This window comes from Netta rufina, assembly GCF_964035555.1.
Source record: "Netta rufina genome assembly, chromosome: 5".
NCBI classification, from domain to species: domain Eukaryota; kingdom Metazoa; phylum Chordata; class Aves; order Anseriformes; family Anatidae; genus Netta; species Netta rufina.
The window spans coordinates 1,758,947-1,781,234 of NC_140128.1; the positions used below are offsets into that span (position 1 = coordinate 1,758,947).

The 22,288-nt window shown below is 41.9% G+C and overlaps 1 protein-coding gene across 4 annotated transcripts in view; it reads right to left on the reverse strand.

The window, feature by feature from the left end:
• The window catches only part of LOC311210022 (uncharacterized protein), a 180,875-nt gene that overhangs the window by 72,564 nt on the left and 86,023 nt on the right, over positions 1-22,288 (reverse strand). Inside the window, exon 10 of one of the 4 annotated variants that reach the window (XM_084287715.1) lies at positions 4,967-5,027. The exons of the other annotated variants lie outside the window; for them this stretch is intronic. Within the exon in view, the coding sequence (XP_084143841.1) occupies positions 4,967-5,027 (61 nt within the window). The remainder of the gene's footprint in view (positions 1-4,966; positions 5,028-22,288) is intronic. 4 annotated transcript variants of the gene reach the window in all.

Genomic DNA, 22,288 nt, shown 5'->3' on the forward strand with positions numbered 1-22,288 from the left:
TATCTCCAAAACATCACTCTTACAAACAACGGGTAAGGCTCACACTTAAAAATGAGGAAGCATAACCGCATTCACGGCTATAACATCTTATCCAGAACCAGACTGTTTACTTCAGATTTATGTTGTCCTTATTACCAAAGCATTGATGCTTTGGTACATGGGTAATTTAATCACAATGCAACATCATAACTGTTACATCTTCTAGACTTCAATCCCTGACATTTTGATGCCTATTTACTTTACCTATATATAGTCAGGGCAAGTTATACAGGGCATCTGTCAACTGGGACTGTTTCTTCTTATCCTTATAGTTAAAAAAGGCACAAGTAACATTGAGGAACTAGTTCGAATAAGACCTCTGGCTATCTGGTACACTATTACTACACTAACTACACTGTTACCCATGCACTGCTTGTCATTTTAGCACCACATTCTCTTGTGAAGTACTGCCCTGATTTTGTGTGAAAGAATGAAATGCAAAAGAAATCAGTAGTTTTTCTAGGATTGCCATTATGTATATCTGAAATGGAACTGAACCAAAATTTGCCAATTCTTGGCATCCCGAGTCATAAGATTCTCTCCAGCCCCTAGGGAAGGAGGAGATTAACTTAAAACACATTACCAGAATCCACATCATTCTACTGGGCAATGGGAAGTGTCCCAGTTCCCCATTCTAGCTGCCACATGCAGTTGAGTAAGAGATTTTTACCCCTCCCAAAGAGTACAGTAGAAATACTAATAAAGATACTGCAGTAGTTACCATAACAACTGCTTTCAACTGCATTTGTTGTAAGGAATACAATTTATTTTTGTCCACGAAGCAACAATATCTTTATTATTATTGCTAAATGAATGTTTTTCCAAGAGCTGAATTCTTTCAAAGCTACTACCCTTGAGCACATATTTTAGACTTGCAAAAATAAAAGAGGTGTGAAGGTGGGGTTTCTGTAGTTCTGTACAGCAACAATTCTAATTAATACCTCTGGTCCTGGTACATGGTTCTCCAACATTCAGTTCACATACTTATATAGAAAACAAGAGGTTTACAGAAAACGAAATTTGGTTCTACTGGAGCAGAGATGACATCCATCAGCTTGTTGGTAGAACATTCTTTGTACTTCACAGGTGGCTAGAGTTCATTTATGTCTTCTATATAAGTTCCAGTGATGAGTGACAGCACACAGTGACACTGACTGCTACTGGGGTCAAAATATTTTCCATCATCTCTTTATTCACCAGACATTAAAAGGTGACAGGGACTGAACTTTGCTTCATGTTCTCATTTAAAACTTTTCAGACATTCAGTTGTTCCAGTGATTCTAACCCAAAAAGATAATGTTCCTTTTGCACCCAATTTGGCCTGAACGAGTTGCTACAGAACAGAAAGGGAGAATCATGTACAGTCATGGCTGTAGACACTCATTCCTCCTACCTAGAGATAAGAGAGAGAAAAAGAGGAGAGATTTGCTGACAACGGATCCAAGACACACTGGTAACAAATTTGTCCTCTGAATTGCAACATCTTGCAGAAAAACATGGAGTGACAGCTTCATACACCACAACACACAAAATGATTCAGTCTTTAATAGTAGGAGGATTCTCAGATCATCCAGCCATATCTCCTGCCTGACAAAGGCTGTGCCACACACAGGTGCTGAGGGAGCTAAGTGTTAGGTGCACAGTGGATACAAAGCACATAAGAGACAAAGTCTGTTTTAAGGTGACTGAAAAACTTCCAGAATGTGGGAATGAGTACAGTGGAGGGAGGGTCTGCACACAGATTTTTGCAAGGTCTTGGAAGAATGTAATGTGTGTGATTTCTGGTCACTGAGAGAATTAGCTAACACAGCATTCTGGATATTTATTATTTTGTTTTAAGTCCCAAAGGCAAGGGCTTTGAAAATGTGCATCTAACGCAGCTTGATTAGAAAAGAAATAATCTAATTATATTGTAGATTCTTTTTATTACTACATTCCAACTGTCTCATTGTAGCACCTTAGAAAACCAGTATTTCCACATCCCTTAGAAACTGCAAGTACTGTAGCCATTAGCTATATACTGTGGGAATCTAGTTTTTTGTTTGTTTTTTTTTTTTTCTTTCCAGCTGTTCATAGGAGTAACTAACATCACAGTTCTGCAAATAACCGTTCTGACAACTTGATGATTTAGGGCCAGCCCTGCTGTCCTCACTCAGGCGGATACTCAGACAGCTTCACAGACAGTGCTGTCATTTTGCATGCAACAAAAGAGATTTTAGGTTTTTAATATATTCTGCAAAGTGGTGATTTAACACAGCCTATAAATTTAAGTATGACTTCCACTGGAAGAGACTCCCCAACAAATTATCCCAACAAATTGTTTCCTGGGATATATTAAATCTTCTCTCTCTCATTAAGCAATTAACAATTCCCGTAAACAGAGAAGCATTCACAAGCGCCTTTGAAGAGACGGTAATAAACTATGTATGAACTATTGTTTCCTACAAAAAACTCTTTTCCCAGTAGCCAATCTAACCAACACTGATGATCCAATAAAAGGTCCCATGCTTTGTCTGAATGCTTTCCAATGTGCAGTGACTTGCCAATAGATGCTACTGCTTTCTACATCACAAGTGCTTGAGAACTGCTCTTCTGTGTACTATAACTACCAAACACCAAAATTACCTACTTCCAAATACTCCTCTGTAGTGACACATTCAGACCAGTTAAGTCAGTACACCCAATTCCAGCTATTTGCTATTAAGCAAATACACAGATAGCTGTTTAGAGTCTTACTAAAGACTAATTGGGCAAGAGCCCAGGACAGATGTGAGGATTCAGTCTCCAATGATGTTAAATAATTATAAGATCCTGACCATGCACTATAGCAATTTGGATTAGCACTCATTTACAGTTTTCAAAGTGCTACCTTATAATTGCTGACCATTTTGGTGCAGCTGCAAGTCCACAGAAATACTGAAGTTAATTTTGTGTTTTTATAATGAAACATCTACACTTACCATAAAATAAATGACAGAAATGATACCAGTGTCTCCACCCCAGAGTCAAAAGACTGGATATAATAAGTAAGGGAAATAATTAAATAAAAGCTTTTTATCTTTTTGCCAAAATTCAGACTGCAGCTGGGGAAAGTTCTCTGGTCATCTTCTCTGAAAACAGAATTTTGGCCAGGAAAATAAAAGTTCACACTGAGGCATGTTCTCCTTTTAGTTACACTGCTACTAATTTTGTCTCTTTTTTATTGACTCCTAGCATTTTGGATTCTGATCATTTGGACTTTTCTAAAGCGTTTTGGAAACCTGACCTGTCACTGCTTGTCAACCATTCCATTTAATTTTAGTCACGGTTGGCAGCTGGTCAACGTCTGTATGGCTACTATGTCATCCATATGATGCATGTTAAATGACTGTTAAATAAATCATTTTTCCTTCCCATTCCAATAAAATGTTTGGCTTGGTTTTCTCATCTGATCATCTTGAAACAATGGTACCACAATGCCTGACCTTGCAGTTGCTTTACCATCCAGTGGGCAGATGTCACGTAAGAAGAATGTGAAGAATGTCACATTTAAAGCAAGCATGGCTTGTATGCCCAGTACACTTCCCATTCTCTCACAAGAAACTTCAGAGCACAGCATAGGATATGTTAATGAATTCCTAACAATCAATGTTTGGAACGGAAAGCATCCCTGTCATGGAAGATGAAGCACAGGGTGGAACGTTTTCAAGAACTCTCACGTGACTTACAACTCTAATAAGCTAACTGGTAGTGCCCCTCTCATCTGAGGATTTCAAAGCTCATTGCAGATTAAATGCCTTTGAGTACATCATTAGTCTTTCCATTTGGCAAAGAATTTAAATGGCTTCCCCCTGCTCCCGTGGTACAGCAAACCACGAGCACCAATAGCCAGGGGAAATTTTTCAGAGGCAGAAATGGCTGTTAAGTGTCCAAGTGTCGTTTGTGCATCTGAGTATCTTCACCATTAATACTCATCACTTACTTATAAAAGTGCTCTAAAGTGCTGCCTAAATAATTTATTAGTCTTTATAACATCCCCATGAAATAGGTAACTAATTTATCTCCACTGCATAACGAGTAAAATGAGGCACAGAGAAGTTAAGTACTTTGTTCAGACCATTCAGCAATATATGAACTAATCCAGAGTAAGAACTGAATAGATCATGATTTTTCACGTATACATTCAGTTTGCACCATCATAAAGACCCTAGTCTATTTTTTTTTTAATATTTCCTACAATATATTGATGCTGAGTTTTGTCTACAAGCAATGAGCAAGGAGTTTTTAGAAAATGTCAGATAATTCATGTGACTATTGAAATAAATGCGTGACACACTATGCATACAGAAATATAAATAAAATTATACTTTGCTAAGTTAAGAAACTGAGGAGCTCATCTAAATGTATTTTAATAAAGAAATGTGAAGCCAAATGGAGAGACTTTGTAATTCAATATTAATGGGAATTACAATCAGAAAGGATTAGAGCACTAAAATTTGGCAATTCTTACCCTAAGCACCTGTATATAACTGACTTCACAGGCCTTCTGGCTGTGGTATTTCAGCAAGAAATCCAGAACTGGGGAGTTCCAAAACCTTCCAGGGATTACAATAGTTCATTGAATTGTCTCCTCTCAAGGAGCTCTGTCTCAGGCGAAATGCTTCTAATACACACTATTGTAACAGCACTTACAATATGCCCACTGATCTACAAATGTATGAGGATTCATGATCCTTGCTCTGGAGAATTTACTGGGTGAAAGACATGAAAACAGAGAGGGAAGGATTGCCACATGCACAAAGAATGTGCTGGTGCATACAGGGGCAGGTGTGTTCTTTGCAAGCAGGCAGACACAGGCATACACAGAAATTATCATTTGGGCAATGAAACAGAAACAGAAGGACATATCCAGCCAGGATTGTAACAAAGACAGAAATGGCATACGAACCTTTGGGAAGATGTTTCGTGTTTGAAAGAAAGCAATGGTGACCAGAGTAGCCTGTCAAGATCTGTATCAAACGGAAATAGTGATTGGTCTACTGAATGCAAGCAGGAACAGCAGAGAAAAAGCTGACAGCACCAGCCTGACAGTCTAGAAGTATTCGTAATGCATGAACCTTTACTCTGAGAAATCTAGGCTCAAATAGAAAGACACTACCTAGTATTAAACTACCTAGTATTAAACTAACACAAGCAATTCAGGCACCTGTAGGATAAAGAGAAAATGCTTGGCGCAAGCCCTTTGAAGAAAAGGGTTGCTTATGTCTGCTGAAATAGGATGACAAGACAGACAGTGAAGTGAAAGAGAAGGTTCTGAGAGAGAGAATGGCTGTCCTGGTATAGGGAACCTATATAATAAACAACACACAAAAATGCCCATTAAAAAAAAAAAACAACTTACTACAGAATATAGTGTAAAATCTAGTTTATACCACTGTCCAATTCTGAGAGTTAGAATAGAAAACTTCATGCTTCCCAAGTAAATAGAAGTGCTTGACTTTTTTTTTTTTTTTTTTTTTTTTTGACTGTACACCACTGCTGACACACAAAGGTATCTTAAGACTGAAGGCAAAAGAAAGCATAAATCAAAAGCATAACTAGGGTGCCATGGTCCACTCATTCTTATCTCCCATATCTGTGGTTTCTTAATAAATCACAAAAACAAGCACACACAATCTGAAAACCTATTGGTCTCATCTTAAATGCTCAACTTCGTTGTACCACAAAGGCAGCTGTTTCTTATCCTGCATACCAAAATGTGTGGTGTATCAGGTAACTAAGGAACACTACATTCTGATATAGAATGTAGCATGGCATAATACAAAGCCTTGAGCACCATCAAATGTCTGCTGAGATAAAAACATTAAACTAATAAATTTAAACCATAATTTTTCTTTATGGTTTTAAACCATACAGTATCTTTATGACTTGAATAAAAACAAATAACACAAAGTATAATATATTTATCTGGTGGATTTTGTTTTCCTAGTTACTTTAAAATACACCAAATAAGGTCCATAGGCCAACCTCTGTAATAAATCCCTATTTTCATGCAGTTTTATTTTCCTAAACTAAACCTTGAATCCCAGCACTAGTAATATACAAAGTTACGAGGGGTTTCAGTGTTCTTTGTTCTTGGTTTCTGCTGTTGCCCACCCCAGAAAGTCAGAGAAGCAGAGTTTACAAGCACCACACATTCTCATTTGTTACGCTATTCTGCACAGCCGCAGAACACTGCTACAAGACATGAATTCCACATTACAGTTCTACAGTTAGTCCATTGCCTTCACATTCCCTTTTGGAAAAGGTCTGCTAAGCCCTCCAGGACCCAAAGTGGGTATCAGAAAAAGATGAAAGGGAGAGTAGGGAGAAACAAACAGACAATTCAGTCATTTCTCAGCCCAGCCTGATGTAGACAATAATATTAACAGATTTTTTGCCAGAATATTTTATTGCTCATGCCCCACCATAAAATCCTCTAACGCGCCCAGTGTGCCTACTGCTGTTTTATTGCTAGAGTAGTAATGCAGTTGCAAGTTGCAAGTTGCAAGTTGCAAGTGGCAAGAGGAGAAAGTATCTTGCCAAAAACTTCTGCCAAAGACTGCATGTGACCTCAAGCAAGGTACACAGCTTATCCTGATGAAAAAGATTTCCTTCATGGTGTTTGAAAATTAACTCAGAGTTCATATAGTGTTAGTGGATGACTGATCACCGTTATTTTAAAATCCTTCAGGGATAACAGAGGGGACCATCAGAAGAGAATACAAGTTTACTGACTGAGTTAATGGACACTTTCTATTGCTAGAATCTTTAAAAGATTCATAATCCCATGACTAAACCCTATACGTCAGTATAAACTACAGCTCTAGCACTTTATTCTGGCTACTAACTGCAGAGGAACATAAATAAGGTAGCGACAGAAGAACTGATAGGGAACGTACACTGTCTGATTTTTCATTCATTGTTATGAGATGATGACAATCTCTCTATGGAATTAATTCTGTCTTTTCCCATCTCCCAAGTAGCGTGATCTTCCAGTTATCGCCACTCCAAAGTATTCTTTTTATGTGCAGAAATACACATTCCCCCATCTGTAAAATCTGCAGTCTTCAAAGAATCATCCTTATCAGTACTTGTCAGTCTGTCTATTCAAACCCAAGTTGGCCTGTCTGGATTTACAAGGAACTTTTTGCAGAGAAATGGTTTACTCTTGTTTTCCTCCACTGCAGAAGGAAATTGGAATCTCATTCATAAATAGCGCTATTGATCCTTCAGCTGCAACTTTTCACAGCTCCCTGGACTCACAAGATAGACCAAAGCTTTCTTCCTCCCCTGAAGAACTCTGCTTCTGTCACCCACTACATTCCTGTCTAGGACAAGTAGCAACAGCACAGACTCAATGCAAACCTGTACAGCATTACAATCCTCCAAAGAAACAAGTATTTATGATTTATGGATGTGACATGAGAATTGCCGTGTTTTACTCTAAGACTGCTCATAAACAACTTTACCTAGCACTTAAAAACCTCGTTACGCCCAACCTGTACATGCTGCCAAACTGTTTTGTCCTTCTATAAGGATAGATAGCTATAAGTACCTCAATGTATTCTCATTTCACAGAATCATCTAGGTTGGAAGAGACCTCCAAGATCACCTAGTCCAACCTCTGACCTAACCCTAACCAGCCCTCCACTAAACCATATCCCTAAGCTCTACATCTAAATGTCTTTTGAAGACTTCCAGGGATGGTGACTCCACCACTTCCCTGGGCAGCCTGTTCCAATGTCTAACAACCCTTTCAGTGAAGAAGTTCTTCCTAATATCCAACCTAAAACTCCCCTGGCACAACCTTAGCCCATTCCCCCTCGTCCTGTCACCAGGCACGTGGGAGAACAGACCAACCCCCACCTCGCTACAGCCTCCGTTAAGGTACCTATAGAGAGCGATAAGGTCGCCCCTGAGCCTCCTCATCTCCAGGCTGAACAAGCCCAGCTCCCTCAGCCGCTCCTCGTAGGACTTGTTCTCCAGGCCCCTCACAAGCTTCGTTGCCCTTCTCTGGACTCGCTCGAGCACCTCGATGTCCTTCTTGTAGCGAGGGGCCCAAAACTGAACACAGTACTCGAGGTGCGGCCTCACCAGAGCCGAGTACAGGGGGACAATCACCTCCCTAGCCCTGCTGGCCACACTGTTCCTGATACAAGCCAGGATGCTGTTGGCCTTCTTGGCCACCTGAGCACACTGCTGGCTCATATTGAGCAGCCTATCAATCAATACTGCCAGGTTCTTCTCCACCAGGCAGCTTTCCAACCACTCCTCTCCCAGCCTGTAGCTCTGCTTGGGGTTGTTGTGCCCCAGGTGCAGGACCCGGCACTTGGCCTTATTGAACTGCATGCAGTTGACCTCAGCCCATTAGTCCAGCCTACCCAGATCCTCCTGCAGAGCCTTCCTACCCTCGAGCAGATCAACACACGCACCTGCAAACTTGCTGAGGGTGCCCTCAATGCCCTCATCCAGATCATCAATAAAGATATTAAAAAGGACTGGCCCCAGCAATGAGCCCTGGGGGACTCCACTAGTGACCGGCCTCCAACTGGATTTAACTCCATTCACCACAACTCTTTGGGCCTGGCTATCCAGCCAGTTTCTAACCCAATGAAGCGTAACCCAGTGATGGAAAGGGGCTTAGCCAGCTCTTCTGCCAGTTCTCTCAGCACCCTTGGGTGGACCCCATCCAGCCCCACATACTTGCGTACATCCAAGTGCTGTAGCAGGTCGCCAACCATTTCCTTGTGGACTGTGAGGGCCACAATCTGCTCCCCATCCCCTTCTACCAGCTCAGGGTACCGGGTATCCAGAGAACAACCAGTCTTGCCACTAAAGACTGAGGCAAAGAAGGCATTAAGCACCTCAAGCATTTTCCTCATCTCTAGGAAGAATGTAACATAACAGTATATAACCCTAAGTACTTCTAAGTGGCTTGTTATGATAAATGAGCTAGCAAACAAAAAAAAAAATAACAGGTGGAAGAGGTTAACTGAACAGAAAGGAGTGCAAAAAATGAATAGCACCTCAAAAACTGGATGAAGCCTTATTCTCTAGCTTACAGCAGCTCAAGAACAAAGTTTGTCAGCAGGGCACAGACAAAGATTTCACCCCGGAATTTCCTGTCTGGCTGTAATGGAGCAGGTCTTCAGCTCTGACCCAGTGGCACTGGCAGAACAGAAGCTGACTCAGCAAGCTGTTAATTAGGCGTTGTCAGACACAAAATTGTCCCTCTAACACAGTTCCGTCAAAAGTAATACCAAATTAAACAAAGAAAGGTGGGAGAACAAGCTTCCATTCCCAACTCTTCTACAGTGAACAACCTGTCATTAGACATCGCTTTCCTTCAGAATGTCAATTGCAGAAATGAAGGGACACAAAATAGAATCTGAAGATACCTGCTAAGTTTTATCAAAATGAATACAGTTACTGAGACTACACGAGCTGTCAAACTCCCTGACTAAAAGGAATCAAAGATGAACATATCTGAACTACAGTGCAGTATATGGACAAATCATACGGCTCTGGATAAAGCTTGCTTGTACCTGACAAATTGTGTGTTCCCTATTTCCTTCCCCTCCCCCTCCGACCCCCTATCCAAAATACATAATTTAAAATCTTAAAAATGAATGCTTTGGCTGTCAGAGAACTTTGTTCTACTGTTATCTCAGCAACAGTTTCCTATGTGTAATCAGACTGTTGAGGATAAAAACCAAGGACACCTGAATAAATGTTCCACACAAAAAATAATAAGACAGCATGAAGGCTGAGAAATAGAGCACTTAAAACCTAGAAAATTACTAGTATTAAAGTGCCCATTGGATACATCAACCATGTCACAGTATAGAGAGATTTACACATTTTAAGGAAAGAGTTGATTCAAACAAAAGCAATGGCACAGGTAGATCTTACCTACATTACTTAATCCCAGATAAAGAATGCTTGTATGAACAGATTTTACAGATATCTCACATAAAACCCAAAGGTCACATATGGACTGGGAACCAAAACTGAATGTACAGAGCTATTTAGGGAAGTCTGGTGCTGTAGATGCCACCTGTCAGGTTAACAGTAGGTGAGAATTAAACAACTCAGAGTTCATCCAAGTGTCCTGAGCTAGGACTTTTTGTTCAGACTTCGTTTCTGGGCACATACAGGTTTTTTAACTGCACTTACCTCCATGGAGTTGCTACATTTTTGGTGAATCTAGAACACAGTGTTAATGGAGTATCAGCACTAATACAAAACACGAACTAAAGGAACAAGCATCTAAGAACCGCATTCTCATTTTGTGTACCAGTGAAACCCCACTGAAATCCATGGAAATACTCAGATTTTTTGCCGAGGCGATCGGCTCCGGGGCAGACGCGTTCTGCAGCGGAGCGGGGGATCGGGCCAGGCAGGGCTAATTTTTCCGGCATCGAGCCTACTGGAGGGAGCCGCCAGGACCCGGCAGCCCTCGTGAGGGAGGCTGACGAGGCGAAGGCGGAGCCAGCAGCGCCCCCTCCGCGGCCGTTCAAGAGCTGCCCCTAGGGAGCGCGACGAACAGGGCGGGCAAACAGGGCGTGGCGCGGCAGTTCGCGCAGGCAGGGCAGAGCGCTCCCCCCGCCCATACGAACACCTTCACGACAGCCCTTAGCTAGGCGATAATGGTCTCCACCAGGCACGGTGCGCTCTCCAGGAAGTCGGTACACACCCAGACCGACTGCCCGTTAAAAAATGCCGCAGTTCAGGTCACCGGGTGCAGGGAGTGTCTGAGCCTGTTGCTGCCATCGGCGGGAGGCAGAGAAACTGCGTGCATGAGGTGCGAGCAGGTGGATGACCTGGTCCGCATGGTGGTGGAGCTCAAGGAGGAGGTGGAGAGGTTGAGGGATATCAGGGAGTGTGAGCGGGAGATAGACTTCTGGAGTAACTCCCTGCAGGGCCTCAAGGAGAGGTATCGAGGTGAGACACCCCAAATGGGGGTGGACCCCCTGCCCTGTCGCTGTCAGGCAGAGGGAGGGGATCTGGGAGTTGAGGAGGAATGGAAACAGGTCCCTGCTTGACATCGCAGGCGATGCCCTCCCTTTCCGGCCCCGCCTTCCCAGGTGCCCTTACACAACAGGTTTGAGGCCCTGGAGATTGAGAGGCCGGTGGGTGAGGAAGAGGCAGCAAGTGTACCCAGGAGGATGCCTAGGGCGAGGAGGTCGACTCCACGCCTCAGGACTGCCTCCACCAAGAAAGACAGAAGGGTAATTGTTGTGGGAGACTCTCTTCTCAGGGGAACAGAGGGCCCTATTTGTCAGCCTGACCCTACCCGTAGGGAAGTGTGCTGCCTCCCTGGGGCCAGGGTCAGGGACGTTGCCAGGAGGCTTCCCAACCTGGTACGCCCCTCTGACTATTATCCTCTTTTGATAGTCCAGGCAGGTAGTGATGGCATTGAAGAGAGAAGCCTGAAGGCTATCAAAAGAGACTTTAGGGGGCTGGGACGGTTAGTGGATGGAGCAGGAGTGCAGGTGGTGTTTTCGTCCATCCCCACGGTGGCAGGGAGGGGTACAGAGAGGACACGGAAAGCCCACCTGTTAAACACGTGGCTCCGGGGCTGGTGCCAACGCAGAAATCTTGGGTTTTTCGACCATGGGGCACTTTACTCAGCACCCGGCCTGATGGCTGCAGACGGGTCCCTATCTTTTAGGGGAAAAAGGATCCTGGGCCAGGAGCTGGCAGGGCTCATTGAGAGGGCTTTAAACTAGGTAAGAAGGGGGATGGGGCCAAAGCAAGGATTGTTGGAGCTGTGCCAGGGGGAACAATGGCAAGGCCAGGGGATAAGGCAATGGTCCAGCTGAAGTGCATCTACACCAATGCACACAGCATGGGTAACAAACAGGAGGAGCTGGAAGCCATCGTGCAGCAGGCAGGCTATGACTAGGTTGCCATCACGGAGACATGGTGGGACCAGTCTCATGACTGGAGTGCTGCAATGCCTGGCTATAAGCTCTTCAGAAGGGACAGGCAGCACAGAAGGGGTGGTGGTGTGGCTCTCTATATTAGAGAGTCTTTCAATGTTGTAGAACTCGAGGCTGGGAATGACAAGGTCGAGTCCCCCCTTTGGGTTAGGATTGGTGGGGCCAACAAGGCTAGTGTCCTGGTCGGGGTCTGCTATAGACCGCCAAACCAGGATGAGGAGACTGATGAGGAGTTCTACAGGCAGCTGACAGAAGTTGCGAAATCTTCAGCGCTTGTTCTCGTGGGGGACTTCAACTTCCTTGACATATCCTGGAAGCACAACACAGCCCAGAGAAAGCAGTCTAGGAGGTTTCTGGAGAGTGTGGAAGATAGCTTCCTGACGCAGCTGGTTAGTGAGCCTACCAGGGGTGGTGCCCCGCTAGACCTTCTCTTCACAAACAGAGAATGACTGGTGGAGGATGTGATTGTCGGGAACTGTCTTGGGCAGAGTGACCACGAAATGGTGGAGTTCTCTATTCTTGGCGAGGCCAGGAAGGGGACCAGTAAAACTGCTGTATTGGACTTCCGGAGGGCTGACTTTGAGCTGCTCAGGACACTGGTTGGTGGAGTCCCTTGGGAGGCGGTTCTGAAGGGCAGAGGGGTCCAGGAAGGCTGGGCGCTCTTCAAGAGGGAAGTCTTAATGGCGCAGGAACGGTCTGTCCCCACGTGCCCAAAGACGAGCTGGTGGGGAAGAAGACCAGCCTGGCGCAACAGAGAATTGTGGCTTGATCTTAGGAGGAAAAAGAGGGTTTATAATCTTTGGAAAAGTGGGCAGGCCACTAGGGAGGACTATAAGGATGTTGCGAGGCTGTGCAGGGACAAAATTAGGAAGGCCAAAGCTCATCTGGAGCTCAATCTGGCTACTGTCGTTAAAGATAACAAAAAATGTTTTTATAAATACATCAACACAAAAAGGAGGACTAAGGAGAATCTCCATCCTTTACTGGATGCGGGGGGAAACCTAGTTACAAGAGATGAGGAAAAGGCGGAGGTGCTTAATGCCTTCTTTGCCTCAGTCTTTAGCGGCAATACCGGTTGCTCTCTGGATACCCAGTACCCTGAGCTGGTGGAAGGGGATGGGGAGCAGGATGTGGCTCTCACTATCCACAAAGAACTGTTTGGTGACCTGCTACGGCACTTGGATGTGCACAAGTCGATGGGGCCGGATGGGATCCACCCAAGGGTACTGAGAGAACTGGCGGAGGAGCTGGCCAAGCTGCTTACCATCATTTATCAGCAGTCCTGGCTATCGGGGGAGGTCCCAGTTGACTGGCGGCTAGCAAACATGATGCCCATCTACAAGAAGGGCCAAAGGACTGACCCAGGAAACTACAGGCCTGTCAGTTTGACCTCAGTGCCAGGGAAGCTCATGGAGCAGATTATCTTGAGAGACATCATGCAGCACTTGCAGGGCAAGCAGGCGATCAGGCCCAGTCAGCATGGGTTTATGAAAGGCAGGTCCTGCTTGATGAACCTGATCTCCTTCTATGACAAAGTGACGCGCTGGGTGGATGAGGGAAAGGCTGTGGATGTGGTCTACCTTGACTTCAGCAAGGCTTTTGACAGCGTTTCCCACAGCATTCTCCTCAAGAAACTGGCTGCTCTTGGCTTGGACTGGTGCACGCTTTGTTGGGTTAGAAACTGGCTGGATAGCCGGGCCCAAAGAGTCGTGGTAAATGGAGTCAAGTCCAGTTGGAGGCCAGTCACTAGTGGCGTTCCCCAGGGCTCGGTGCTGGGGCCGGTCCTCTTTAGTATCTTCATCAGTGATCTGGATGAGGGCATTGAGGGCACCCTCAGTAAGTTTGCAGATGACACCAAGTTAGGTGCGTGTGTCGATCTGCTTGAGGGTAGGAAAGCTCTGCAGGAGGATCTGGATAGGCTGCACCGATGGGCTGAGGTCAACTGCATGAAGTTCAACAAGGCCAAGTGCCGGGTCCTCCACCTGGGATGCAATAACCCCAAGCAGAGCTACAGGCTGGGAGAGGAGTGGTTGGAGAGCTGCCAGGCAGAGAAGGACCTGGGAATGATGGTGGATAGTCGGCTGAATATGAGCCAGCAGTGTGCTCAGGTGGCCAAGAAGGCCAACGGCATCCTGGCTTGTATCAGGAACAGCGTGACCAGCAGGGCTAGGGAGGTGATCGTCCCCCTGTACTCGGCTCTGGTGAGGCCGCACCTCGAGTACTGTGTTCAGTTTTGGGCCCCTCGCTACAAGAAGGACATGGAGGTGCTTGAGCGGGTCCAGAAAAGGGCGACGAAGCTGGTGAGGGGCCTGGAGAACAAGTCCTACGAGGAGCGGCTGAGGGAGCTGGGCTTGTTCAGCCTGGAGAAGAGGAGGCTCAGGGGCGACCTTATTGCTCTCTATAGGTACCTTAAAGGAGGCTGTAGCGAGGTGGGGGTTGGCCTGTTCTCCCACGTGCCTGGTGACAGGACGAGGGGGAACGGGCTAAGGTTGAGCCAGGGGAGTTTTAGGTTAGATGTTAGGAAGAACTTCTTTACTGAGAGGGTTGTGAGGCATTGGAACAGGCTGCCCAGGGAAGTAGTGGAGTCACCATCCCTGGAAGTCTTTAAAAGACGTTTAGATGTAGAGCTTAGGGATATGATTTAGTGGAGGGCTGGTTAGTGTTAGGTCAGAGGTTGGACTCAATGATCCTGAGATCTCTTCCAACCTAGAAATTCTGTGATTCTGTGATAACTATTTACAACAGATGGCATGTTGATACACCTTTTGTTTGATTTCACCTCACTGAAAAGGTTTTCAACCCAAAGCAACTGGAAGTCTGCCATCTGTCCTATCATGTCTGTACTTGCTAAGGTTTTAAGCATAACAGTTTCTCCTAGAATGTATTCATTTATGACTTTCAGAGAAACCTGGTTCACTACAGCCACAGAACAAGTCCAGAATTTTAGAAGTTATCAAGAATGAAAGGGAGCAGTATGCATCTGACAATGATGTCTACAGGATTACTCATGTAAGTACAAAAGCTCAGGGTCTGTGCATTGTATCTATATGGAATGTCTCTGCCAGTTGCTTGAGTTACCTGTTAGGGAGAAATCCTTAACAATGCAGGTTTGCTTCAGTCTTTTGCCCTACGATTCATCTTATTTTCCTCCTGTTGAGAAAGTCTTGTTCATCACACAATATTTTAAAATGCTGTGGCACAGAGATGCTGAAGAACTCCATGTGTGTATTTCAGAGATTGCAGGCAGTCATTTGAATATTCTGGAGTTGAGAAAACCGAGGTAAAGGATGAAAGTTAAGTGTCAATTCTGGGTTTCCCATCGTAATCAGCTCATAAAACATTTCTATTTGAACCAACTACAGAAAAACACTCTTCAAAGCTGGTTTCCCCATTTATAGCTGTGAACTTGGAGTGAAATCTCCAGCACCACTGTTATTTGCTTTTTGAACACAAATGCTGGTGATTTTTTTTTTCCCCTTTTAAGTGAAGTTTCAGAGAGAAAAGAGTTGGGCATGACAAATGCATGAGAAGCTTATCAGCATTAGCAGTTCTTTGAAAGTTATTCCACTTACGCTGGAAAATCATCTGATGTCTTTTCCCTTTGAGATGCACCGATGCTAGAACTATGCAGAGTATAGCCCTGTAGCATGAAATAATGAACTTCCTAATTCCACTTCAGAAATAGGTTTCAGTGTCAATATGTACCATTTGGGTAACCTTCATTAATGAGAAAAAATATAAAGTGTAGGACAATACAAATCTAATTAACCCAAATGCCTAAATGGAAAAAAAAAATCTCATTATAAAACAACAGAAACTAGATTTGGGGAGAAGACATTATAGATTATCTTAGTGTTATAGCTTCCTTGCATTAGGAAAATTATTGGCAACAGGACACACAGCGATGCAGACAAGCTACTACCTGGTACCAAATTTTCAAGTTCAGCATCAGAGCCAGTCTGAGCAGGGTCAGGGAATATGAAAGCTGGGACTGCTGTCTGAATATCTAACATATTCAAAGTCCTTGTACCATGCAGCTGGACTAATGACAGTTAAAATCAATGGATTAATCATAGGAAAGCTTCACACCTCTCTTCTGTTATACCATACATTTTTTTTTAGCTCCTCGGTTAGCGTAAATATGGCACCGATTAGCTACTTTCATCCATGTCTGGACTTTCTAATTTCAAATATTGAGTAAACAAGGATTCTGTACAGATACAGTCATAAATACTTGGTTATCAATTGTTTTCTCTTTAGTTTTGAGATAAAGAATAACAGGTGTAGTGTCAAAGTAATTTGACAGGATTCATTAACAACAAATGTTAATTCATGTAAAGCACGCATAGCTTTTTTGTAGTTCTTCCCCTAATAATGAGCAATTTAAAAGATATATATATTAAATGAGACAGCCTTGAACTTCATTCAGATTTCACTAAATACAATCGAATTTCAGTAGTTTATAGATACTGCTGCTCCATAAACTCCACTCTCTATCTTTGAAATCTCAAGCCTTTCTTTCAGGGAATCTATTTAAAGGGGAAAAAAAAGGAAGAAAAAAAAAAAAAAAAGACAATTTAGATAATACTCATCCCCAGTCAAGTAAAAAGTTGTGAATATATCAATATCCACTGAACTTAAGCACACACACTGGTGTATCCCACTGAAAGCTACATGGCATATTTAAGCATAGATACACAGGTGATAAGCATTACCTGGCCTTAAAATATCTGATAATCTTTTATGCAGACAAAAATCAGTGCTAGGACTTCATCCATGAAGCTACATATAGCTTAAGAAGAAAAAAAAAAAGATTATTTAATTAAGCTGGTTCCAGAGCCTTTCAGAAGCATTCATAATTCAATGAGCATCAAACCTGTAGTTTTTAATTGTATTTATCTGTTCACAACATGACTGAATGCGTGCAGTAATTTAAGAGAAAGTCTTTTTACTGTCAATACTCCAAGACAGTATTTGTGGCACAACTGTTTCCAGACTGTCTATTAAGCTCTTTACAAACAGAAAATAATTCTTCCACTGTGTACTGACCAACCAGAAAATTCTGACTGCCAAAAATCCTAAAGGCTACAGCAGAACTAAGGTATCATCCTGGCATCCATTATACTGGCTTACTGCATGCTATTATATTGTGTATGCCTGTAATCATCCTTAGAAATTATATGCCACCGAACAGAAAGGTATTGAGCCTATGCAACCTTATAGAAAGTTCTATCCATTTATTTAGGAAAACAAAGCTAAGTGAAGACTTATATCCACTAAAAGCTAAAGAATGACACTGTAGAAAGCAGAAATAGGCAGCTGTGCTACAGGGTTAGAAATCCATGGTGCTATAGCTCCAGCATTTTTGTTACTCTGGAGGCTACAGTAGCAGAGAATAACACTGTGGTAAAGGGAGAGAGTAAAGAACAATTAGACCCAGTAAAAGAGAGACCAACACTACTACCATCCTCATCTGAAAATTTTCTAAATCATAACATTAGTTTAAAATGTGATATGAAAAGCTATTCAATTCTCTATATTCAATATAGAAAATTCTATATATTCAGTTGAGATTTTTCAGTCCTCCTTTAGCTTTTTTTAATTTATAAATAGATATAAATAAGACCACATTCTCATGACAGTTTGTGACATCTGAGCTTAGACTAAAACAAAGCCTTTCTTATTGCAGGAAATAATGGCATTTGAAATGTTAAGGGAAAGCTACAGATGGAAAGCATTCAAGGCTTCTGTCTGCTCTTTGCATGCTTCAGCAACAGCTACTTTAACGAAAGGGTAGTAAAAGGTAGCTTGTGAAGAACTTGATACACAAAAAGGTAGCAAAACCCCAAGAACATCTACCCATCCAGAAAACTGAAGTTAAGAAATCAATATTCATTTTCATGATAATGTCTCAATGTATATATGTATATATATAGGCTATGTACACACATTTTCAGTGTATGTTTCTAAATGAGATTAAAAAAAGAAAGGCATAAAATACATTTGTTAATTTTTGCTTACGTAAAGTAACAAAATGTTAAGGGGATTTTTACGCAAGTTTCTTTCACTGACATTCTTAATGTCTGCTCTTTAATTTTTAATATGATATACCTTGTTCCTACTCATTCTTCAGGCTGACCTTCCTAAACATGACCAAGTTGTTATTGTGATTAATGAGCCAGTTATTTTCATCTGAGACATGAAACAAAACAAATAGCCCATTCTCCTTCAATCTACTGTTTTTCAAAATAGTATCCCCCCCGCCTTTTTTTAAACCACTGTTTTTGTACCTGAAAGTTTGACTGATTTCCTACATTTCCTACACAATTCACTCCCTAAATTACTAGGATCTGAACAGGGCAGGCTAGAAGAAATACAGGGTTTTACTTGCCTTTGGCAATAAAGCAAAATGTAAATGCAGCTTTGCTATTCTTATCATGAAACACTTGAAAGATGAGGTTGACAGGAGTGGAAAAAGAAAAAAAAAATTCTCAAAGACAGTCACCCTCTATAAAAGAAGTTATGAAGATACCCAGCTTTCTTTCCCATGTTCCTGTTGGGTATGTCCATAATTTATTCCAAGAAGTCCTTGAAGATTTTAAGAAAGATACAGTCACAACAATCCTTACAAATTAACTGTAAAAATCAATTCTAAGCCAAATGGTTGGATGTTGTATGTTTAAAGAAGGAAAGAAAATGAGAAAGAAGAAGAAAAAAAGAAATCTGGGAAAAGATTTCATCCCAGGGGCACTGCAGTTAGGCAAATAAATATGTTGGAATACCATCAAGGAAAATACAGTGTATTATACTCTTGGGAGAAGATTTAATAGAAACAACGCAAACTGTACAAGGACCATGACTTCTAAATTACAGGTCTCGAGAATCTCATGTACTCTCAAGCAGCTGCAGAACACCAGTTCCTCCTTCCTCGTTTGGCTGTAAAGCCTTTGGCATCTAACATGATTTGTGGAAAGAGTATTTACAGCAGGAAGAACAAGCAATTGGCATTTGCCAGTATTTCTTGTAGAAGAGCTAGGCTCATTTGCAACTTTTGATCTGCACAGACAGAGACATCACTGAGTCTACATGTGATAATAAATTGTTTGATATGCATGGTAAACGCATTGCATTTCTTTATCATTTCCATTTGTTTTGGTATTAGTCCAATTTCTTTTTGGGAACTTGCAAAACAAGGGAGAGAGGGGCACCTGCTAGGAAGCTGAGGAAATAATGGTGACTCCAAGTTCATCTGAAAAATTAATCATTATACTTTATGTATTGCTGAGTACCAGGTCCTCAGCAATACACAACAGATGATAAAAACTGTGAGTCCTTGCTCTGAAGTGCAGAATTTGAGGATCCTACTTCTGTGCTTCAATGGTGCTTTCTATTGGAAGATTTCACTTTCCTCTAGAAACTACTATGAGCTAATTTCCAATACGTTTGCCAGGCTGACAGTTACCAGCTCAAGAGATGTCCTGGTTTTGGCTAGGATAGAGTTCATTTTCTTCCCAGCAGCTGCGATGGTGCTGTGTTTTGGATTCAGGATGAGAATAACGCTGATAACACAACAGTGTTTCAGCTGCTGCAGAGCAAGGCTCTCACAGAGCCAAGGCCGTTTCAGCTTCTGGTGCTGCCCTGCCCACAAGGTGGTTGAGGGTGCACAAGAAGCTGGGAGGGAAAAGAGCCAGGACAGCTGACCCCAATTGGCCAAGGGAATATTCCATACCGTATGACATATGCTCAGTAATAAAAGCTGTGCGTAAAAAAAAAAAAGAAGAAGCAGGAGATGTTTGGAGGTATATTTGTCTTCCCAATAAACTGCTATGCATGATGGAGCCCTGTTTTCCTGGAAATGGCTGTACATCTGTCTGATGAAGGGAGGAAGTGAGCAAATTCCTTATTTTATTTTGATTGCACTCACAATTTTTGCTTTACCTATTAAACTGTCTTTGTCTCAACCCACAGGTTTTATCACTTTTACCTTTCTGATCCTCTCCCCATCCCATATGGGGAGAGTGAGCAAGCAGCTTTGTGGTGCTAAGCTCCCTGCCAGAGTTAAACTACAACAGGAAAAAAAAATCCAAAGCACAGACTGGGGGAAATAACTTGCCCAACATCACTCATCAAAGTATGTCAAAGTACAAAAATCAGGCTCAGTGTGACCTTCAGAGAGCCACTAATTTTCTTTTCTTCTTGAATTGTCATCAGTTCAAATCAAATGACATATCTGTTTGTGAAGGTGGTGGCATTGTTCATACAGGGTGCAGTGGGAAACCACTGTTTCCAGTAACACCAGGTAGCTCATTATAGTGGATGCGAAATATTAAAGGTACAAGCTTTAGGGTTCAGATTTAGAAATACCTTTGAAAACAAAGGAAAAATGTATTGCTTGCCCCATCTATTTCAGAATCCAACAAATAACCTATCCCTACTCAGTGCTCCAGATATCCTGGATAATAAATTAAAATATTCATCACCTTTCTGTGAGCCCCTGAACTATGCCCTTTCCATCTCAGGGAGGGATATAGTTGCAGGGCAGAGCAGACAATCACTTCCTTCTCTAAATGAACAAATATATGAAAAAACAAAAACAAAACCAAAAACAAACAAACAAACAAACAAAACCCAACAAAACCAAACAACAACAAACACAAATCTTCTTTTTCTATCCACTAAACATAGATCCTAGAAAGTACTGAACATTATAAGCCTTCCGGTTCATAATTAGATCTTGGATTGTGCATCAGCCTATGAAGTGTAAAGAATGCAAAGTTACTGAAATAATGCGTTTTAGCAAAAACATGTACCTTGCAGGAAATTTTTTATTACTAATAGATAGATTTAATCTACTCATATTCTTAGCACCTAAATGTAGTCTGTTATCCTCAGATTCTGATTTCATACCAGTGACTACATAATGCCTAAGCATAGCTTCATAACGCATGTTTGAGGAATTCTGTTAATTAAGAGTTTTCCTTGTCAATTAATAATTAAGACATTCTACTTGCTACAGGAGAGCCTGTCTTGTTAACATGAACATTTGTCAGTTTATTAGTAGTCATATGTCTACATAGTCATATGTCTACATTAAAACTCGAGATGTAAAATTTTTTTACAGAGATAGAAAATGGTAAAGAATAAAAGCACACACACAGGATCAATGTGAGGATATTCTAGTAGATCCAGGGCTGAGTATGACAGACGAGAACTTTCTATAGAATATTATCAAATAAAGGAAAAAATTGGAAAAATTTAAGCAGAATTCCTGTGTGATCTTCAGTGGAAAATCCATTCAGCTATTCTTTCTGATGAACTGCAAAATCCTACAGCTGAATTAAGCAAATACTTAAACACATTCATCAGGAAACGAGTAAAGAAACAGTTTGAACATCAGAACTTCATACACAAATTAGTAGAAAAAATCATCTTAAGGGGAAAGCTACTTTTCAGGATGATTCTGTGCCCTAAATTAACACCTATTTTTAAAGAATCCTGGAGAAACCTGTACCGTCTCAGCAACCAATAATCAGTATCTACAGAGTGCCACCAGGTGGGTTGAGGCACTATTTCAAACAGAAGTCTGACAGATAACCTGAAGGTTGAAAAAGCCTTCTGTTCAGCGGCTCTTTCTTGGTGCATGTGACATTAAGGCTCTGAAATTGTTCACTTCAAGAACTACATAACTAAGAAAAATATTAGTAGCTGTCTGTGTCACCTACAACAGTGAAAAATTCCTGTTTTAGAAGAAACAGCAAGACAGTCCGCATTATGTAGTCACAGACCACCTTTCTGTGTGGTCTGCATACTCAAAGTGTCCAGCATACTCAATCAGGTAGGAGTAGTCTTTCCCTAAAACCTTAGAGATTACAATTTATCGCAAACATGGAAACCAAAGTGATCCATTTTCAAAGGTGATGGAAATTCTTAAGTCATTGGCATCACTGAAAATTTTGACCACAGACTTCAATTAAAAAATAAAAATTACAAACTCACCTTTTTAGGACATTCAATTACAATTTGCTGAAATGCTGAAGCAGCTCTTCTCTTCATCCTTCTCCCTCTCTTCCTCCACTACTTGAAATAAACTACCTGAACTAGTATTTGTTAAACCGTTTATTTTCTGTTTTCAGCACCTTATCACTCTTCCAGTATTCAGAGGAGAGCAATCATTTTGTTCTTATATCCTAATATTTTTCTAATATCCTAACAGCAACACACAGCTTTTATTTAAAACAAACGAACACAAACCATTAACACCAAGAAAAAGACCACCACCACTA